Source organism: Trichechus manatus, unplaced genomic scaffold, assembly GCF_000243295.1.
Source record: "Trichechus manatus latirostris isolate Lorelei unplaced genomic scaffold, TriManLat1.0 scaffold00108, whole genome shotgun sequence".
In the NCBI taxonomy this organism is placed as follows: Eukaryota; Metazoa; Chordata; class Mammalia; order Sirenia; family Trichechidae; genus Trichechus; species Trichechus manatus.
Genome location: NW_004444044.1, coordinates 2,569,931 through 2,587,198, shown reverse-complemented (window position 1 = coordinate 2,587,198; position 17,268 = coordinate 2,569,931). Strand labels below are relative to the sequence as shown.

Sequence of the window (17,268 nt, the reverse complement as noted above, 5' to 3'; positions counted from 1 at the left end):
CTCACTCCATTTGGTGCTCGGCTGAGTTCTTTATCTCTTCATTTGATGTTCTAGGGTTTCAGGATTGTTGATTCTCTGTTTGGCTTAGTTTTTTGGATCTTTGCTGTGGAGGGACGGCGTGGTGCTTCTGCCTAGAGCGCCATCCTGCCGGAACCTCCCCAGAAGTTTCTTTTTGGAGGTCACCTTTGTTTCCTTCCCTTCTCTAGAGTGGGAGCCAGGGAGAGTTCAGAGTGTCTATTCTATTAGCCAGAGCTCTGGTGGCATAGTGGTTAAGAGCTATGGCTGCTAACCAAAATGTTTGCTGTTTGAATTCACCAGCAGCTCCTTGGAAACGTTATGGGGCAGTTCTAGTCTGTCCTATAGGGTTGCTATGAGTCGGAATTGACTTGAAGGCAATGGGTATGCACCAAATTATTCACAAATGTTGTTGCTCAAGAAATTTACTTTGCCAAGAAAAAACACTCTTAATCTTTATCCACAATAAATATTCTTAATTAAATTATTATTATTATTTCTGCATGTACATTATCTCTCCTTACCCCTGATTTCCATTACCAGGAGGCAGCCACTTTTAGTACTTTTTTTTTCGGTAATTACTTCCATATTTCTAAATAACGTGTTTTATCTTAAAAAGAAGATGTAAACTTAGTTTTTATAATCTTCTCCCAGAACATATACACAAATATATATTCTCACTTAATTTTACCTCCTATTATCCTCCCAGTAAAATTATATCATAGTTTTTTGTTAAATCAGTATTCATAATATACTTTCCTGTAATTATGTGTATCTTAACCTCTGCTAATCCATGTAAAGTTCTACAATATCAATTTCTCTCTTATAAAATACCCTCCCCCTGGATTTAATAAGGGCCTCATATTTTGATTTGCTTTGTTTAGGGTATGTATTTATCACTTACATGTCCCCAAATTCTCTTCAAGGAGTGTTAATCTTTTGTCAAACGCTTTAGGTAACCTGCAAATTACATCTTTTCCTTGGAGCTACTACACCAGTTATTTTCTTTTTTCTTGTTCCTATCTGGACCCATTGATCTTCAGGCCTGAAGCTCAGCTATTGTTCTGGAATGTCCCTTTCACTGATACCCTAACATTTGTTTTCACTTGGTGCTCAATCCCCTGTTTCTGGATGCCATGTCTTCATCTTTCTTGGTTTATCCCATTAGCTTCTTGAGAAAGGGTACACTAAGATAAGAATGTTTGTGATCTTGTATGTCTACAAATCTTTATTCTCCTTTCACACTTGATTATAGTTAGTTAACATCATAAGCTGCTAATCAGAAGGTTGGAAGTTTAAGTCCACTCAGAGGTACCTTGGAGAAAAGTCCTGGCAATCTACTTCTGAAAAATCAGCTGTTAGAAACTTTATGGAGTACAGTCCTACTCTGACACATATGGGGTCACCATGAGCTGGAATTGACTTGATCGCATTTTTTTTTAATACAAAATTCTAGATTGGAAATCTTTTCCCACAGAATTTTTAAAGGATTGCTCTATTGTTACTGCTGAGAAGTCAGGCATTACTGCTGAAAAATATGATACCATTTTATTCTGGCTTCTTTTACTCATGATTTGTATTTTGTTTTTCTCCCTGAAAGCTTTTGGACTTCTCTTTATCCCAGGGTTTTGAATTTGATGAAATTATGCCTCATAGTAAGTTTTTTTTTTTCTTTTTTCTTTTGAATTATTATACTGGACCCAAAATGGGCCCTTTCAATCAGAAAATGAAGTTCCTTCAATCCTGGACAATTCTTTTGTAGTATTATTTTCTATTTTCCTTTTCTTCAACTCTTACTAGTCAGATATTGGAGCTTCTGGGTTGTCCATATTCTCATCTTCTCTCCTTTATTTTTTGCTTTTTGTACTTCCAAAGAGACTTCCTCAACTTTCTTTTCCAGTCTTTATGTTGAGTTCCTTACTTCTGTTATTTTAAATTATTTGGGCTATTTTTGTTTATCTTCTGCGTATTCCTTGCACTATCATGCTCATATTTCATGAATAAAAGGCACTATATCTCTGAAGTTATTAACTGCGATATTTGTTTGCTTTTCATTTTTTTATTTACTCATTTCATACCCCTTTTCACTCAAGTTTTTCATCCTATTGGTTTTAGTCTCTTTCTTTTATATTTGAAGTTTCCCTAATGTCATCTGCTGCTTGGCTGGCTGCTTGCTTTTCAGAACGAGGAACTCTATGGCTACCTGGAAGCTCAGTGTGCCGAGGGTGTGAGGTTAGGACCACTCTCAGCTTCATTAGTCTGGGCCATTCGTTGGGAATCCCTAACTCTCTAAACCTGGAGGTCAATATTCTTAGACAGGTCAGTTTCCCCAGAAAGAAATCCTTTGATCTATGGCCAGGAGGATACAAGACTGGCTGCCACATTCTGGATCAGAGTGGGTCTTAGGTTTTATTTTAGATATACTTGGATAATTTATGTATATTTGAATTGTTTTGAGTTAAATAATATTTTGGTTTTGAAAAAATAAATTACAAGATATTTCTTAAAAGATTAAGTTTAAAAATATGAGAAATATTTAGCATTTATTGTGGGGAAATTAGAACAGAGCTGCTATTGTAGGAGTTTTCTTACTTTCCATGCAGTAGGTATATCTTCACTTAATCCCTCTGCACCACTGTGGCACCCACTACACCTGCACCTAGCGGCTCAGAGCCCAGATCCTCTGTGCTTACACCTCCTCAGAGACTAAACCTCCCTTCTTCTGCCAGCATAAAGGGGAGAAGCCAGGGATATCTGATCGCATTTATGCAGAATTTCTACCAGACATGTTTTCCCAACTTCACGTTCTCTATTGTAGCAATTGGTTTACTTCTTATGTTCCCCCTACCGCTGGCTTAAGTCTGTTAACAGTTACCACTTGTCCATCTACTTTGAAACTTCCAGTATTTGCTATTGTCTATTATCCTGTTTTCCTTGTCCTTGTGGATTTATGTTCTCTTATTCCTGCACTGTCTTTCATTTTACCAGAGTTTGATGAAGGAAATAAGGTAAGGCATGTGCTTATTCTTTCATGTTCAACCAAATGGCTACACAAACTCTTTTTTGCATTTCTGTTTATTTAAAAAAACACACACACACACAATAGCAGCCAAATAAATTTTAGGAATGAGGAGACAGGGGAATCATTCTCATTTTGTTTCCATTTAGTAGAGTCACTAGAGCACCTATTTTAAGGTTGTCTTGATAGAGATTATATTTTATTTTAAATATACTTGGATAATTTACGTGTATTTGGAATGTGTTGAATTAAATAAGAATATTTTGGTTTGGAAAAATAAATTACAGAATATTTCTTAAAAGATAAAATTTAAAAATCTGAGAAATATTTAACATTTATTTGTGAGGAAATTAGAATATTTGCTATTGTAGGTATTTTGTTACTTTCCTGTAATAACAAGTGGGTGTTTAGAATATCAAACTGCTATAATTTTACTGATTTATTTTATAAACTTTCTAGTAACTAATGTTTAGTTAGGAAGTCATTTGAATAGATCAATTTTGTTCTTGCAAAGTGCTATTTATTCTACAAGTACTTCTGATGTAAATTGTCAAGTTATATCTAAATAAGTATTTAGGTTATTCTGTATGTAACTTCTAGTTCCTCATAATTTATTGAGTGCATTTCCAAATTAGAAAACCTATATATGCTTGCATTATTCATTTAAATGGCATTATTGCATAAATGTTAATGGTTTGGACTCTGAAGCCGTACTTCCTGGGTTCAAACCATTAGTATGCTGCTAACTAGCTTTGTGGCAAAGTTTGTAGTATCTGTGCCTTTTCCACCTTTTCTGTATCATGAGGAGAAAAATAGAATCTGCCTCAAAACTTGTGGGGATTAAAAACGTTAATAGATGTAAAGTGCTTATTACAGTGCCTAACGTGCAATAAGTATTGACATTATTATTATTATTAGTCAGATAATATCAGTGTACTGAAAAACAGAACTTAGTAGCATAAGTGAAAATAACAGAAGACATTTTGATTGCTCCCTGACTATTGTTTAGAAAAAGTTGACTCAATCTTGATTACATGCCTTTCTGTTCATATTTTCAGTGAGATAGAAAATAACAATCTTTGCATAAACTGACAGTTCCATTTCACATTCAGGATGGCCATTTGGAAACACAATGTGCAAGAACAGTGGACTGGTCCAGGGAATAGCAGTTGTAGCTTCAGTCTTCACTTTAGTTGCAGTAGCAGTAGACAGGTAAGTCAATGCCAAGCTCCGAATCTGGGAAAATGGGCATGTCTGCAATGAATCCATCTAATCAGAGAAAGTCTACTAAATCCTGTCTACCTGCTCAAAATTGTATCCATATTCACTACCCCGTTAAGAGACAGGGGACTCATTCTGATTTTATTTCCATTCAGTAGAGCCACTAGAGTGCCTATTTTAAGATGGTCTGGATAGATACTCTAATTTTATTTTAGATCTGAGATTTACATTAAAATCTGGGAGTTTATTATTTCCAGTGACTACATCTTGTTACTACTCCTACTATTATACCAAATTATTGGTTGATGTGAATGTTTATATTAAATGCTATACCTTAATTATGTAATTACATAATTGTCTGTCATCTTGACAGTGAATAAATATCTATAATATCCATTGCATTCCCCACTTGAATCTTGACCTTATCATGTTTTCTTCCACATTACATTTAGTGCTTAAATATCCTTAAATTAGCTTTTCATTATTTCTAGCATACCTCTTGAACATAAAATTAGAAATAAGCATTCATCTTCCTTTTTAAAAGTAAGTGATAGTAGAGTGTGTAAATAAATTGTGCATATCTATCAAATGTCTAGAACTGTACAGTGGTTAAAATGAATGAACTAGGTCAATGGATATCACTATACATAACTCTCAAAAGCTTAAAATCTCAAAAAAGAAGTTTCATAATGATACAAACAGTATGGTGCCATTATGTAAAATTTAAAACATTATAGGTACAGACTAATACTGTAAAGGCATGAAAGCATGGACATGGACAGGAGGGATGTATAACAACTTCGGTAGGCCTGGGGAGAGTGGAAGAAGAATGGGATTGAGTAGATTTACCAATGGTGTTTCAACTGTATGTGTAATTTTTTTTTAATGATGAAAATATGACAAATAATTTAACATTTGTTAAACCTGGACAGCAACAACAGGTGTATATTATATTTTCCCTCCAAATTTCCTATATGCTTGAAATATTTAATAAGTGAGAGTAATCAGTAAATGAGTATAAGGATTATTTTTCTTCTTTGCATGTAGTATTGTTTAATTTTCAGAGGAATATTAACTTTTAAATTGTGTTTTACATACGTTTAATTGGTTTTAAGAAGATAATTTCACTTCTCCTCATTTTATTTTTAATTGTCCATAGGTGGCACTAGTAAAACGAAAATATTACATTAAATGTACATCTAAAAATATCAATAGCTACAAGAAAGCAAAAAAGTATAGGGTGGCTATTTAACTACATTGTTCATTCAAAGAAAAGTTCTTGATTTTAAAATATTTTATAGGGATGTAAACAAATAGTAAACTTGACAGAAAATGCTAATCTTATAAAATCTTAGCATTTATTAGGCATATACATTCAATTTTAATTCGATAGTTGGTATTTAAGATTTATTTTATTAAGCAACAACATATGTGTAGGTTTTAAAGGGAGTATGAAAATAAGCAATTTTACTTTTGATATGGTTGAAATATTTTAAAAGAAAAATTAGTAAACTAATGTAAGAAGTATTTTCATTCATTGTATAACAATCAGTCTTGCACTATGAGATTGAAACATTAGAGGTTAAGAATTTTAGAAGTATATTTTTGGGTGTTTAGTTTTATGTTCTGGGTATTTTTCTGTTATAATCGTTCGTTAATAAGAGGATTGTGGAATAAGCAATGGTTTAGGACTAGGTATGCACATGGTATTTTAATCCTGCCTGTGCAAATGAAATACTCTTTGAGCATACCATGGAAGTCTTGGTGCCTTAATTTAAATGGAAGGAAAAGGAGAAAACTTTTTAACCTGTCTAATTGTATGTGTGAGGAATAATTGATCTTAAGATAGCATAAACCCCCTTGCCATGGAGTCGATTCCAACTCATAGCAACCCTATAGGACAGAGTAGAAGTGCCCCATAGGGTTTCCAAGGAGCGGCTGGTGGATTAGAACTGCCGGCCTTTTGTTTGGCAGCCAAATAGCCACTATAATTCAATAATCTTCAAATGCCATCGACATCCCAGTGACTCTCGTAGTAGATGCTCTCAGTTCCCTGCCCATATCTCTTGGACTTTTCAGTCTGTTCGGTCTGACGTTCAGCTGACGGTATCTTCATCTCTGTATCGCTCATCCAAATTGTGGAAAGCCACTCTGTCTTTCAGCAGACCAGGCCAGAAATACCAGAGAATTAACACCCCCATGAGCAGCTCTTAACCAAAAAGTTTTGGGAGTTAGTGTAAAAATACTCATATCCCTCTCCCCTAAAGTGGGATAATTCTGAGGTGAATGTTTTGCACCATTTACCGGAGAGTCTTCTCAGGACTAAGCTCTGATCACCCACTGTGACTGATGGTTTAATTCACTCACTTTATTATCTGCCTTTCCATCCATGTATGACTTCCCTACAGTTTTAGTTATCTATTGCTATATTTAAAAAAAAAAAAAAAAAAAAAAAAAACTCCCAAAATCAAATCACTTAGTGGCTTAAAACAACAGTAATGTTTATTATGCTCATGAATCTGCTATGTGAAGAGCTTGTACAAGTACAGCTTGTCTCTGCTCCACTGGGCATTAGGTAGAACGGTTCCAAGCTGAGGCTGAAGGCTCCCTCATGCTTACTTCTGGTGCCTGGGCTGGGAAGACTTGAACAACTAGGGGTAAAGCAGAACTGGGGCTCCTAAGGCACTCTGTGTCTTCTTACCACATGGGCTCCCCAACACGGTGGTTTCAAGGCAGCTGACTTCTTACGTGTTCGTTCAGTGCACTGAAGGCATGTATCCCGAGAGAGTGCCAGTGCAAGTTATGAAGTATGACTTCTATTCATTAAAGTGGGTAGTGAAGGTTAGGCCATCTTTAAGGGAGGGGCATTAGACTCCACCTTTTATGGAAAGAGAGTCAAAGATTTTGGACGTGTTTAAAGTCGCCACACCTTCATCTCCATATAAACTACTTGCGCTCGAATCCTTTCCTCAAGTTTGGCTCTTGGAGGAAGCCATACTAAAAAAACTTTCGAACCTATTTCTCTAAACTAAATCTTTCTCCTGGATCTCATACCGACATTCAAAATGTGTACAAGAGAACTTCACCCGCACATCTAACAACAGGCAATTCAAACTAAATGTGCCCAGAGATGAACTTATCTTCACTACCAGACCCTCCCCACACACCAAAAAAAACAAAAACAAAAACAAAAACAGCTCCTTTTCTCGTGTTCCCCAAATCAGTGAATGGCTGGATCATTCACCTAATTCAAGTAAAAAACTTGAGCTTTATACCTGATTTCTCCTTCTTTCTTCAACTTCTATTCAGTCATTCTCCAGGTCCTGTTAGTTCTGGGTGCTAGCTAGTCCTAAATTTTCTCCTGCACCATGCTGCTATCCTTTGTCCCTAGGGATACAGAGATTGCTTCCTGTCTTACGTCTTTAGTCAAGCCAATCTTTAATTTATTCTCCTCATAGTAACCCAAATAAGCAATCTAAATTGTAAAACTGATCTTTTACCAGCTCTTTAAAATCTAATGAATCCCTATTGCCGTCTGGATAAAATCTAAACTCTTTGGCATGGTTTTAGCAATTATTAGGTGATATTTCTATATTGACTCTTTCTCTGCAGGAACCATTTTCTATCTGGTTCATTTTGCCTTCTCAGGGCATTGCACAAAGGATATGGAAATATATACATGGAAATACACCCTCACACATTTGAAGTCCCCATTACTGGTCTATAAAAAGAGCAAAATACTAGAATTGTGTACATGAATCTACCCATAATTTAAGGGTAGGTGAGTGGGAGGATTAATTAGAGAACTAAAGGAAAACTTGGAGGTTAAGAGAGAAGATCTTACACCTGTAATGAAGGAGTTATAAAAAATAACACAGCAGTCCAAGCTCAAGCAAATTTGTCATTCTATCAAGAAGTGTCAGATAAGTTAATTTAGAGTTGCTGCTCCGTCACTTAAAAGCTTTACTTATCTGCATACTTGGAAATTAAAAATTTTGATAACATTTCCGTTTCATAGAATCATCATAAAAATAAAGATTAAATACTTGACAGTACTTTGAAATATTAAATGTTATACAGTTACATGATGGTATGATTATTTTGTAATTCACATAATGAACATCAATAGTAACATTAAGATTCTCAATAGCTAACTAAGGATAAAATGAGTCAGGCTTACTCTACATACTGACATTGAATTTCCATGCTTACTAGAGGACAGAATATTAGGAAGGCCCATAATCAGAACTCAGAATGAAAATCCCCAGATTCTTATAGCTGTGAAACAAACCAAAAAGTTAGTAGCTTAAAACAACAATAATTTATTATTTCTCATTATTAATAATCATGATTCTGTGGGCTCATCTGTTTCATTTTCTTGCTCCATGTCTTGCAGATGAAATTGCTCATGATGTAGCATTCATCTGGGAGCTAACCAAGGAAGGAACAAGATGGCTGTCTTTTCACCCTCCAGGGTTTCTCTCCACATGACCTCTCATCTAGTTCAAGCTCCTTTACAACCTGGCAGTTAGCTTTCAAGAGGAAGCATTCCAGAAGGACAAACCACAATGTGCAAGGGCATAAAAAATTCTACTTGCATCATACTTGCTAATGTCCCATTGGCCAATGCAAGCTGCATGGCCAAGCCCACAGATAATGTGGGAGGGATCCACAAAAGGGCATGAGGGAGAAATAGTCTGTTGACCACCATCGATTCAAGTCTACCACTGGCAGTCTAGTGAGCACACTGTACAAGTTAAGTGTATGGGCTCTGTAGCCAAACTATCTGCATTAAAATCCTGTGTAATTATGGAAAATTTTTACCTTTTCTTAGCTTGCTTAACATAAAGGAAACAAAAATCCTCAGAACTGGACCAATAAGCAACATCATGATAAATGGAGAAAATATTCATGTTGTCAAGGATTTTATTTTACTTTGACCCACAATCAATGCCCATGGAACTGTCAAGGCACCAAATGACATATTGCATTGTTGCATTGCCAAATCTGCTGCAAAAGATCTTTTTAAAGTGTTAAAAAAGTCAAGATGTCACTTTGAGGACTAAGGTGTGCCTGAGCCAAGCCACGGTATTTTCAATTGTTCCATGTCCATGTGAAAGCTGGACAACGAATACAGAAGACCGAAGAATAATTTATTCCTTTGAATTATGGTGTTGGTGAAGAATATTGAATATAATACGGATTTCCAGAAGACCAAATAAATCTGTCTTGGAAGAAGTACAGCCAGAATGCTCCTTAGAAGAGAGGATGGCGAGAGTTCAGAAGGACATCATGCTTGGTAAAGTAGAGAGTAAGAGAAGAAGGGGAAGACCCTTAATGAGATAGACTGACACTGTGGCTGCAACAATGGGCTCAAATATATCAGTGATTGTGAGGAAGGTGCAGGACTGGGCAGTGTTTCATTCTGTTGTACATAGGATCACCATGAGTTGAAACCAACTCAACTGCACATAAGAACAATAACAAAAGCTTACTTTCCCATCTTTTAAAGGGGGAGACTTAAAGAGAAAATCCATGCAAAATGCTTAGAATAATGTCTGGAACAGAGTTTTAAATGTTCAAGTTCAATAAATGCTAGTTACCTGTCATGGATTAAATTACGTCCCCCTAAAAATGTGTGTATCAATTTGGCTGGGCCATGATTCCCAGTATTGTGTGGGTGTCCTCCATTTTGTGATAGTAATTTTATGTTAAAGAGGATTAGGGTGGGATTGTAACACCCTTACTAAGGTGATATCCCCAATTCAATGTAAAGGGAGTTTCCCAGGGGTGTGGCCTGCACCACCTTTTATCTTACACGAGATAAGAGGAAAGGGAAGCAAGCAGAGAGTGGGGGACCTCTTACCACCAAGAAAGCAGTACCAGGAGCAGAACGCATTCTTTGGACCTGAAGTTCCTGTGCTGAGATGCTCCCAGACCAAGGCAAGACTGATGTATCACAAGGATCTTCCTCCAGAGCTGACAGAGAGAGAAAGCCTTCCCCTGGATCTGGCACCCTGAATTTGGACTTCTAGCCTACTGGACTGTGAGAAAATAAACTTCTCTTTGATAAAACCATCCACCTGTGGTATTTCTGTTATAGCAGCACTAGATATTAACATTATTACTTTTATTAGTAATAATATCTGATATACTCCTTTTATTCACATGTTGAGTTGAAGGTTATCTCATATATCAATTACAGAAAAATAGCAATGCATGCCTCTCTACTACAAATGGTAATTTTCTATGTTTTTGAGCGGAATATAAGTGGGTGAGAGACTCATAATTACTTAAATGAATTTGTTTCATGACTCAGTCAGAAGTTATTAGGCAGTGCCTCACTATATTTGTCTTTAATTGCAGGTTCCGGTGTGTTGTCTACCCTTTTAAACCAAAGCTCACTATCAAGACAGCGTTTGTCATTATTGTGATCATCTGGGTCCTGGCCATCACCATTATGTCTCCATCTGCAGTAATGTTACATGTACAAGAAGAAAAATATTACCGAGTGAGATTCAACTCACAGAGTAAAACCAGCCCAGTCTATTGGTGCGGGGAAGATTGGCCAAATCAGGAAATGAGGAAGATCTACACCACTGTCCTGTTTGCCAACATCTACCTGGCTCCACTGTCCCTCATTGTCATCAAGTATGGAAGGATTGAAATTTCACTCTTCAAGACTGCAGTTCCCCACAGCGGTCAGCAGAACCAGGAGCAGTGGCATGCAGTGTCCAAGAAGAAGCAGAAAGTCATTAAGATGCTCCTGACTGTGGCCTTGCTTTTCATTCTCTCCTGGCTGCCCCTGTGGATGCTGATGATGCTCTCAGACTATGCTGAACTTTCTCCAAATAAACTATATGTCATCAACATCTACATCTACCCCTTTGCACGCTGGCTGCCCTTTTGCAACAGCAGCGTCAACCCCATCATTTATGGTTTCTTCAATGAGAATTTTCACTGTGGTTTCCAGGATGCTTTTCAGCTCCAGTTCCGCCAAAGGAGAGCAAAGCCCAAGGAAGCCTACTCCCTAAGAGCACATACCAATATGGTCATAAACGCTCTAATCAGCTAGCTCAGGAACCTACATTTCAAAACACACATGGTGAAAATGTGCTTTATAATAAAAGTGCTGAAAAACCCAGACAGGAATTAATGACGGAAGATTTGGGAGAAGCTTCCAACAATGATGAGATTAAAAGAGAGCTGGGGTAATTATTTTAACTCTACTACGTGTATATATTGAAATCCTACTGCTTTCTGTGGGTTTGTACTTCAATTCTTTCTATGAATGTGGTAAAGAAAACATATACTGAAAGCCCCCTCTGGGAAAAAAAAAAGTAAACAAAAACGGTCTTATGATGATAACCAATCTTGTGGCATTTAAAGTATGTACAGTGACTTGTATATAATTTTGCCTAAATAAATCCATTTTCTAGGAAATAGTTTTCAAAGCCTGACCCTTCTCAAGTTAAACATTTGTGCATGAGTAAAGCACATCTGTATATGTGTATGTGTGTGTTTGGAAACACACACATGTAAACACACACTTATGTACGCGTTACCCCCATATGGTGGTAAATGGGCTATGCTTTGTATTACAGTACATTTTGTCAATTCCTCCTTTGCTTTTGGATTTGAAATTGTAAAGTACAAAAGTATTTATTTGCTTCAACTTTGAATATGTACTTAGCTTTCTTAGAAATGTATTGGATCTCAAGAAGTTCTTTGCTACTGCTTTTTTCATCTTCATTAATTTATTTGGGTTACTCCGAGAACAAGATTTTATAGGTCTGTGGGTAATTATCTTACAGGTGTCCTCACCTTCTCTGTTAAAACTTCAGGAGCAAATAAAGGGATACTGTTTTTCTTTGTATTTAAACATTTTTTTGTGAGGAACAGTTGAAGTTGGGAAAACCATAAAATTGATCCTTAGGTGCGCTTATTGACTTTTTTGTGTTTTTATAAATGTTATGTCCTAACTGAAATCACGTTTGTTAAAGAGATGATTCAGTACCTCAATCTTCCCTTTTTTCTAACAGAACATTTGACATAAAGAAGGAAATCTTTCAATAATGTGGCATTTGGCAAAAGAATGGCAGCTTTCTTTTAAAGTGCTTAATCAGAAATGTTCAACAATCATCATAAAGACTCTCATAAAGTACCTAAAAAGCAAGACCAATTATTCCATATTCCTACTGGGCACAACATTTAAATCTAGTATCCCAGGTTTAGTAAATTAGTACTAGTGTTAAAAATAGAATTGGTAACCCTTGATTTCTGCTATGATACAATTACATAATGACAACGCTTCTAAATATTAGCTTTTATTCTAAGGTCAGATAAGACCATAAAAAACCAGAAATTATAAAAGAACAAATACTTTGACAAAAATAAATCTCTGGGCTTGCAACTATTGTGTTTTTCCAGTTTTTTATGTGTTTCAAGCTAAAAGCTTTTCAACATTGTAGGCCCTTGAGAAATAGTTGTTGAGTTTAATTGAACTGAGCTATGTGGGATCTGATATTTGAATACGCAGGTGAATCAGGTAAATAAAAAAATGAAAAGCAAACAAATATCATAGGTAATAACTTCAGAGATATAGTGCCTTTTGTTCATGAAATATGAGCATGATAGTATAAGGAATACGCAGAAGATAAACAAAAATAGCCCAAATAATGTAAAATAACAGAAATAAAGAACTCAACATAAAGACTGGAAAGAAAGTTGAGGAAATCTTTTTGAAAGTACAAGAGGCAAAAAATAAAGGAGAGAAGATGAGAATATGGGCAACCCAGAAGCTCCAATATCTGACTAGTAAGAGTTGAAGAAAAGGAACATAGAAAATAATACTACAAAAAAATTCTCCAGGATTGAAGGACCTTCATTTTCTGATTGAAAGGGCCCATTTTGGGTCCAGTATAATAATTCAAAAGAAAAAAGAAAGAAAAAAAAAACTTACTATGAGGCATAATTTCATCAAATTCAAAACCCTGGGATAAAGAGAAGTCCGAAAGCTTTCAGGGAGAAAAACAAAATACAAATCATGAGTAAAAGAAGCCAGAATAAAATGGTATCATATTTTTCAGCAGTAATGCCTGACTTCTCAGCAGTAACAATAGAGCAATCCTTTAAAAATTCTGTGGGAAAAGATTTCCAATCTAGAATTTTGTATTAAAAAAAAAAAATGCCATCAAGTCAATTCCAACTCATGGTGACCCCATATGTGTCAGAGTAGGACTGTACTCCATAAAGTTTTCAATGGCTAATTTTTCGGAAGTAGATTGCCAGGATTTTAACCAGTAACCACTGAGGGCAACTTTCTGAAGTTTTAGATAAAGAATTTAATCTTATATTCTTTTACTCTGATTTATTGAAATACCATTGACAGTTGGGATACTTAGACATTGAAGATTATTTTGACAGAGATGATCACTTTCTTATGGAAATTCACGTGGATAATGTTCTACTTGTACCTGAATCTCGTCTTAACTAAATCCACACCCCTACCTCTCATCTACCTTTCCTTTATTACCTTCAATCCCTCATTACCTTTTCCCAAATGATTGCAAAACCCTCCTTTCTGAATCACATTCTGCTTTCAATTCTTCTATACTTGGCAGAGTCATCATCCTGAAGTGGAGGGCTGATTTGCTGTCCCTTGTAAAATGCCGCAGAGGATCTCTGCTGATTAAAACAGATACAGATGCTCCAAACCTATCCAGCCTAGCCTTTGTCTTCTGGTAATATCTGCAACACAAATTGTTTTCTTAACTCCCATCAAACAGATGGTTAGCCAAGATTGTTCTGTTTGTTCACCTACTACTTCTCTGCTTCACTCCCCTGTCTATCTGTTCTTTGCCCAAAGTCTATTCAAAGGCCAACTCTCACAGAAAGTCTGTCTGCATTCTTATATTACTTCCCCAAGCACTCTATACCTCTTTTATGACAACCTAATTTGTATTGTAATTGTTATGTCTTATCCTTGTAACTAGAATATAAACTCCTTAAGGGCATGATGAATAGATCTAACTCATTTTTAGATACCCTATGGTGTGGACCACAGTAACAGGCAGTTAATAAATATATGCTGGATGAATACTACAGGCAAAGGCCATCTGTCAGCTTAACATGAATATAATCAATGCTGAATGAATAGATTTCTTCATACAGATTCCAGCACACCTATTATATACAAATAGAAATCCTGTCTATAAATCAGAATAAAAAAGGTAAAAGGAAAAGAGAGCTAAAATGTTTTGAACATGCATCAAAAAAACCAATCCAAACCCAATGCTGTCAAGTCAATTCCAACTCATAACAACCCTATAGGACAGAGTAGAAGTGTCCCATAGGATTTCCAAGGCTGTAAATCTTTACGGAAGCAGACTGCCGCATTTTTCTCTTGTGGAGAGGCTGGTGGGTTTGAACTGCAGACCTTTCAGTTAGCAGCCAAGTGCTTAGCCACTGCATCACCAGGGCATAGTCACTAACAATTGGATTCTGAAATCAGGTAGAGCATGTGCCACCTACTAGCTTAGTGCCTTGGACAAATAACTTTTCTATGTCTCAATTTTCTCATCTGTACAATAGGGATAACAATAGTTCCTTCTTGGTTTGTTGTGAGAATTAAACAAACAAACAAAAATGCTTATAAAATACAAAGCAGAGGGATTATCACATAGTAAGGGCTAAATTGTTACTGCCGCTATTTTGGTTATACCTAGGAGCATTAATAGTAGTACATAGTAGTAAATATAATACTTCACAATCACTATGCTAGGTGATTTTTTTAGATGTTCTTTAATTCTCTCAAGCACACTGAGGTAGGTATTATTGTCACCATTTTACAGATGAAAACACTGAGTCTAAGAGAAGTTAGTTTGCCCAAAGTCATAAAGCTTGAAAGTGGTAAAACAAGTTGGAACTCAGAAATACCTAATTTCAAAAACTTTGAAAGTGGTAAAACAAATTGAAACTCAGATATACCTAATTTCAAAAACTTTTTTTTTTAACTTTATATTTGCTTCTGTACCATTTGTTGTTCTTGTTAGTTGCCATTGAGTCTATTTCGACTCATGGCGACTCCATGTGTATCAGAGTAGAACTGCACTGCAGAGAGTTTGCAAGGCTGTGACTTTTGGAAGCATATCGCCAGACCTGTCTTCAGAGGCGCCTCTAGGTAGGTTGGAATAACCAACGTTTTGTTTAGTAGTTGAGCATTTAACCCTTTGCGCCACACAGTGATACACTTCTATACCATATCATCTATTTCTTGTGCTGAATTTGTTTTGAATGTTTTCAGTAACCATTTTTCTGTTTATAAAAATAACACTACTTGCAGAATTTTTGAGAAATACAGAAAGGTACAAAGAAGAATAATTACACATATTCCTTTACCGAAAAAAAAACTACTCAAAATACTTATTCTGAACGACACTTAGATCAACACTTAGTACACAGATCTTTGCCAGTAGTGATTGTTTCCTTAAAGAAGATGTCTAGAAGGGAATTAACGGCGGTGGAATTATTATAAAGTTTTTGATACTACTAGGTTTTTTCCAAAAATATATTAATGTGCAATCCCAAACATGTAGTTGTCTATATCATCTGTATCCTTACATACATTAAATTTTCTTCTTCAACTTTGCTAATTTAATATGTGAAAGTCATCTAAATTTGTTGTTTTGCTTATTACTAAACTGGAACGTTTTTCCATGCTTCTTACTAATTTGGTTTCTTCCTCTTCCCATATTTGGTTATTTTCCCAATGCATTATTTTTTGGTTTTGCTTTTTATTCATTAATATGTATGCTGTATGTTTTAGACACATCAATCCTAACAAGAAGAATTATCACTTTTAAAGCAAAGATTAAATGTCACTTCCCTGCTTAAAATCCATCAATATTTCCCTTTCAAATTAGGAAAAAAAACAAAAACAAAAACAAATTCTTTACCAAGACTTACACATCATTACTTTTTCTGCCCCCTGCCTACCTCTTAACTTTGTATCCAACCCCACACTCATCATTCACTATTCCTCTGTCATTTGCCAAGCTCTTTGCTGCTTCTAGGTCTTGTACTTGTGTTTTTTCTGCCTGAAATACTCTCCTTTTGGCTTCGCATACACTGGGTCCTTCTCACCGTCTAGGGCTAAGCTCAAACCTTACCTGAACTTTATTTTCTCCATAGCAATTCTCATTATCTGCAATTATTTTCAGGATTTATTTTCTTACTTGTGTAATATCTATACTCCTACTGGAAAGTAAACTAAAATGGCAGAGACTGTCATCATTGTATCTCTAGTTTCTAAGAGTACCTGGCACAAAATGGCTACACAATAAATTTTTGTTGAACAAATTAACTGATTGCAAATATTTTCCATTTCTTTATTTTAATTATAATTGTATTTACTATTACGCACCCACTGCCTTCATGTCGATTCTGGCTCTTAGGGACCCTATAGGACAGAGTAGAACTGCCCCATAGGGTTTCCAAGGCTATATATCTTTACAGAAGCAGACTGCCACATCTTTCTCCTGTAGAGCAGCTGGAGGGTTCAGTTTGGATAGTGAAGATAATTGAGAATATAAAGGAAATAATAATAATATAGAAAATAACAGGAAAGAATATAATGGAAATAATAATATAGAAAAGCAGACGAAGAAAAATGAAAATCATTCCTTGTCGTGTCATCTAGACATAACCATTCTTACCATTGTTTTGGGCATGGATACATGCTTTCTTTAGTAAAGTTATGATTCTGAGGTATATATTTTATAAACTTTTTATCCATTTAGTGTATCAAGAATGTATTTCCATGTTGTTTAATAGTCTTCAAAAATATCTTATTCAAGGACTCCGGCAAGATGGCGGTCTAGGCAGAAGCACCACGCTGTCCCTCCGCAACAAAGATCCGAAAAACTAAGCCAAAAAGAGAATCAACAATCCTGAAACCCTAGAACATCAAATGAAGAGATAAAGAACTCAGCCGAACACCAAACGGAGTAAGA

At 35.8% G+C, this 17,268-nt stretch overlaps 1 protein-coding gene across 1 annotated transcript in view; it reads left to right on the top strand.

Annotated features, from left to right (window-relative positions):
- NPFFR2 (neuropeptide FF receptor 2) overlaps positions 1-11,703 on the top strand; it is a 19,871-nt gene extending 8,168 nt beyond the window's left edge. The window contains exons 2-3 of the mRNA XM_004391289.3: positions 4,147-4,246; positions 10,622-11,703. Coding sequence (XP_004391346.2) covers positions 4,147-4,246; positions 10,622-11,330 — 809 coding nt within the window. The 3' untranslated portion in view covers positions 11,331-11,703. The remainder of the gene's footprint in view (positions 1-4,146; positions 4,247-10,621) is intronic.
- Positions 11,704-17,268: the final 5,565 nt, after the last annotated feature.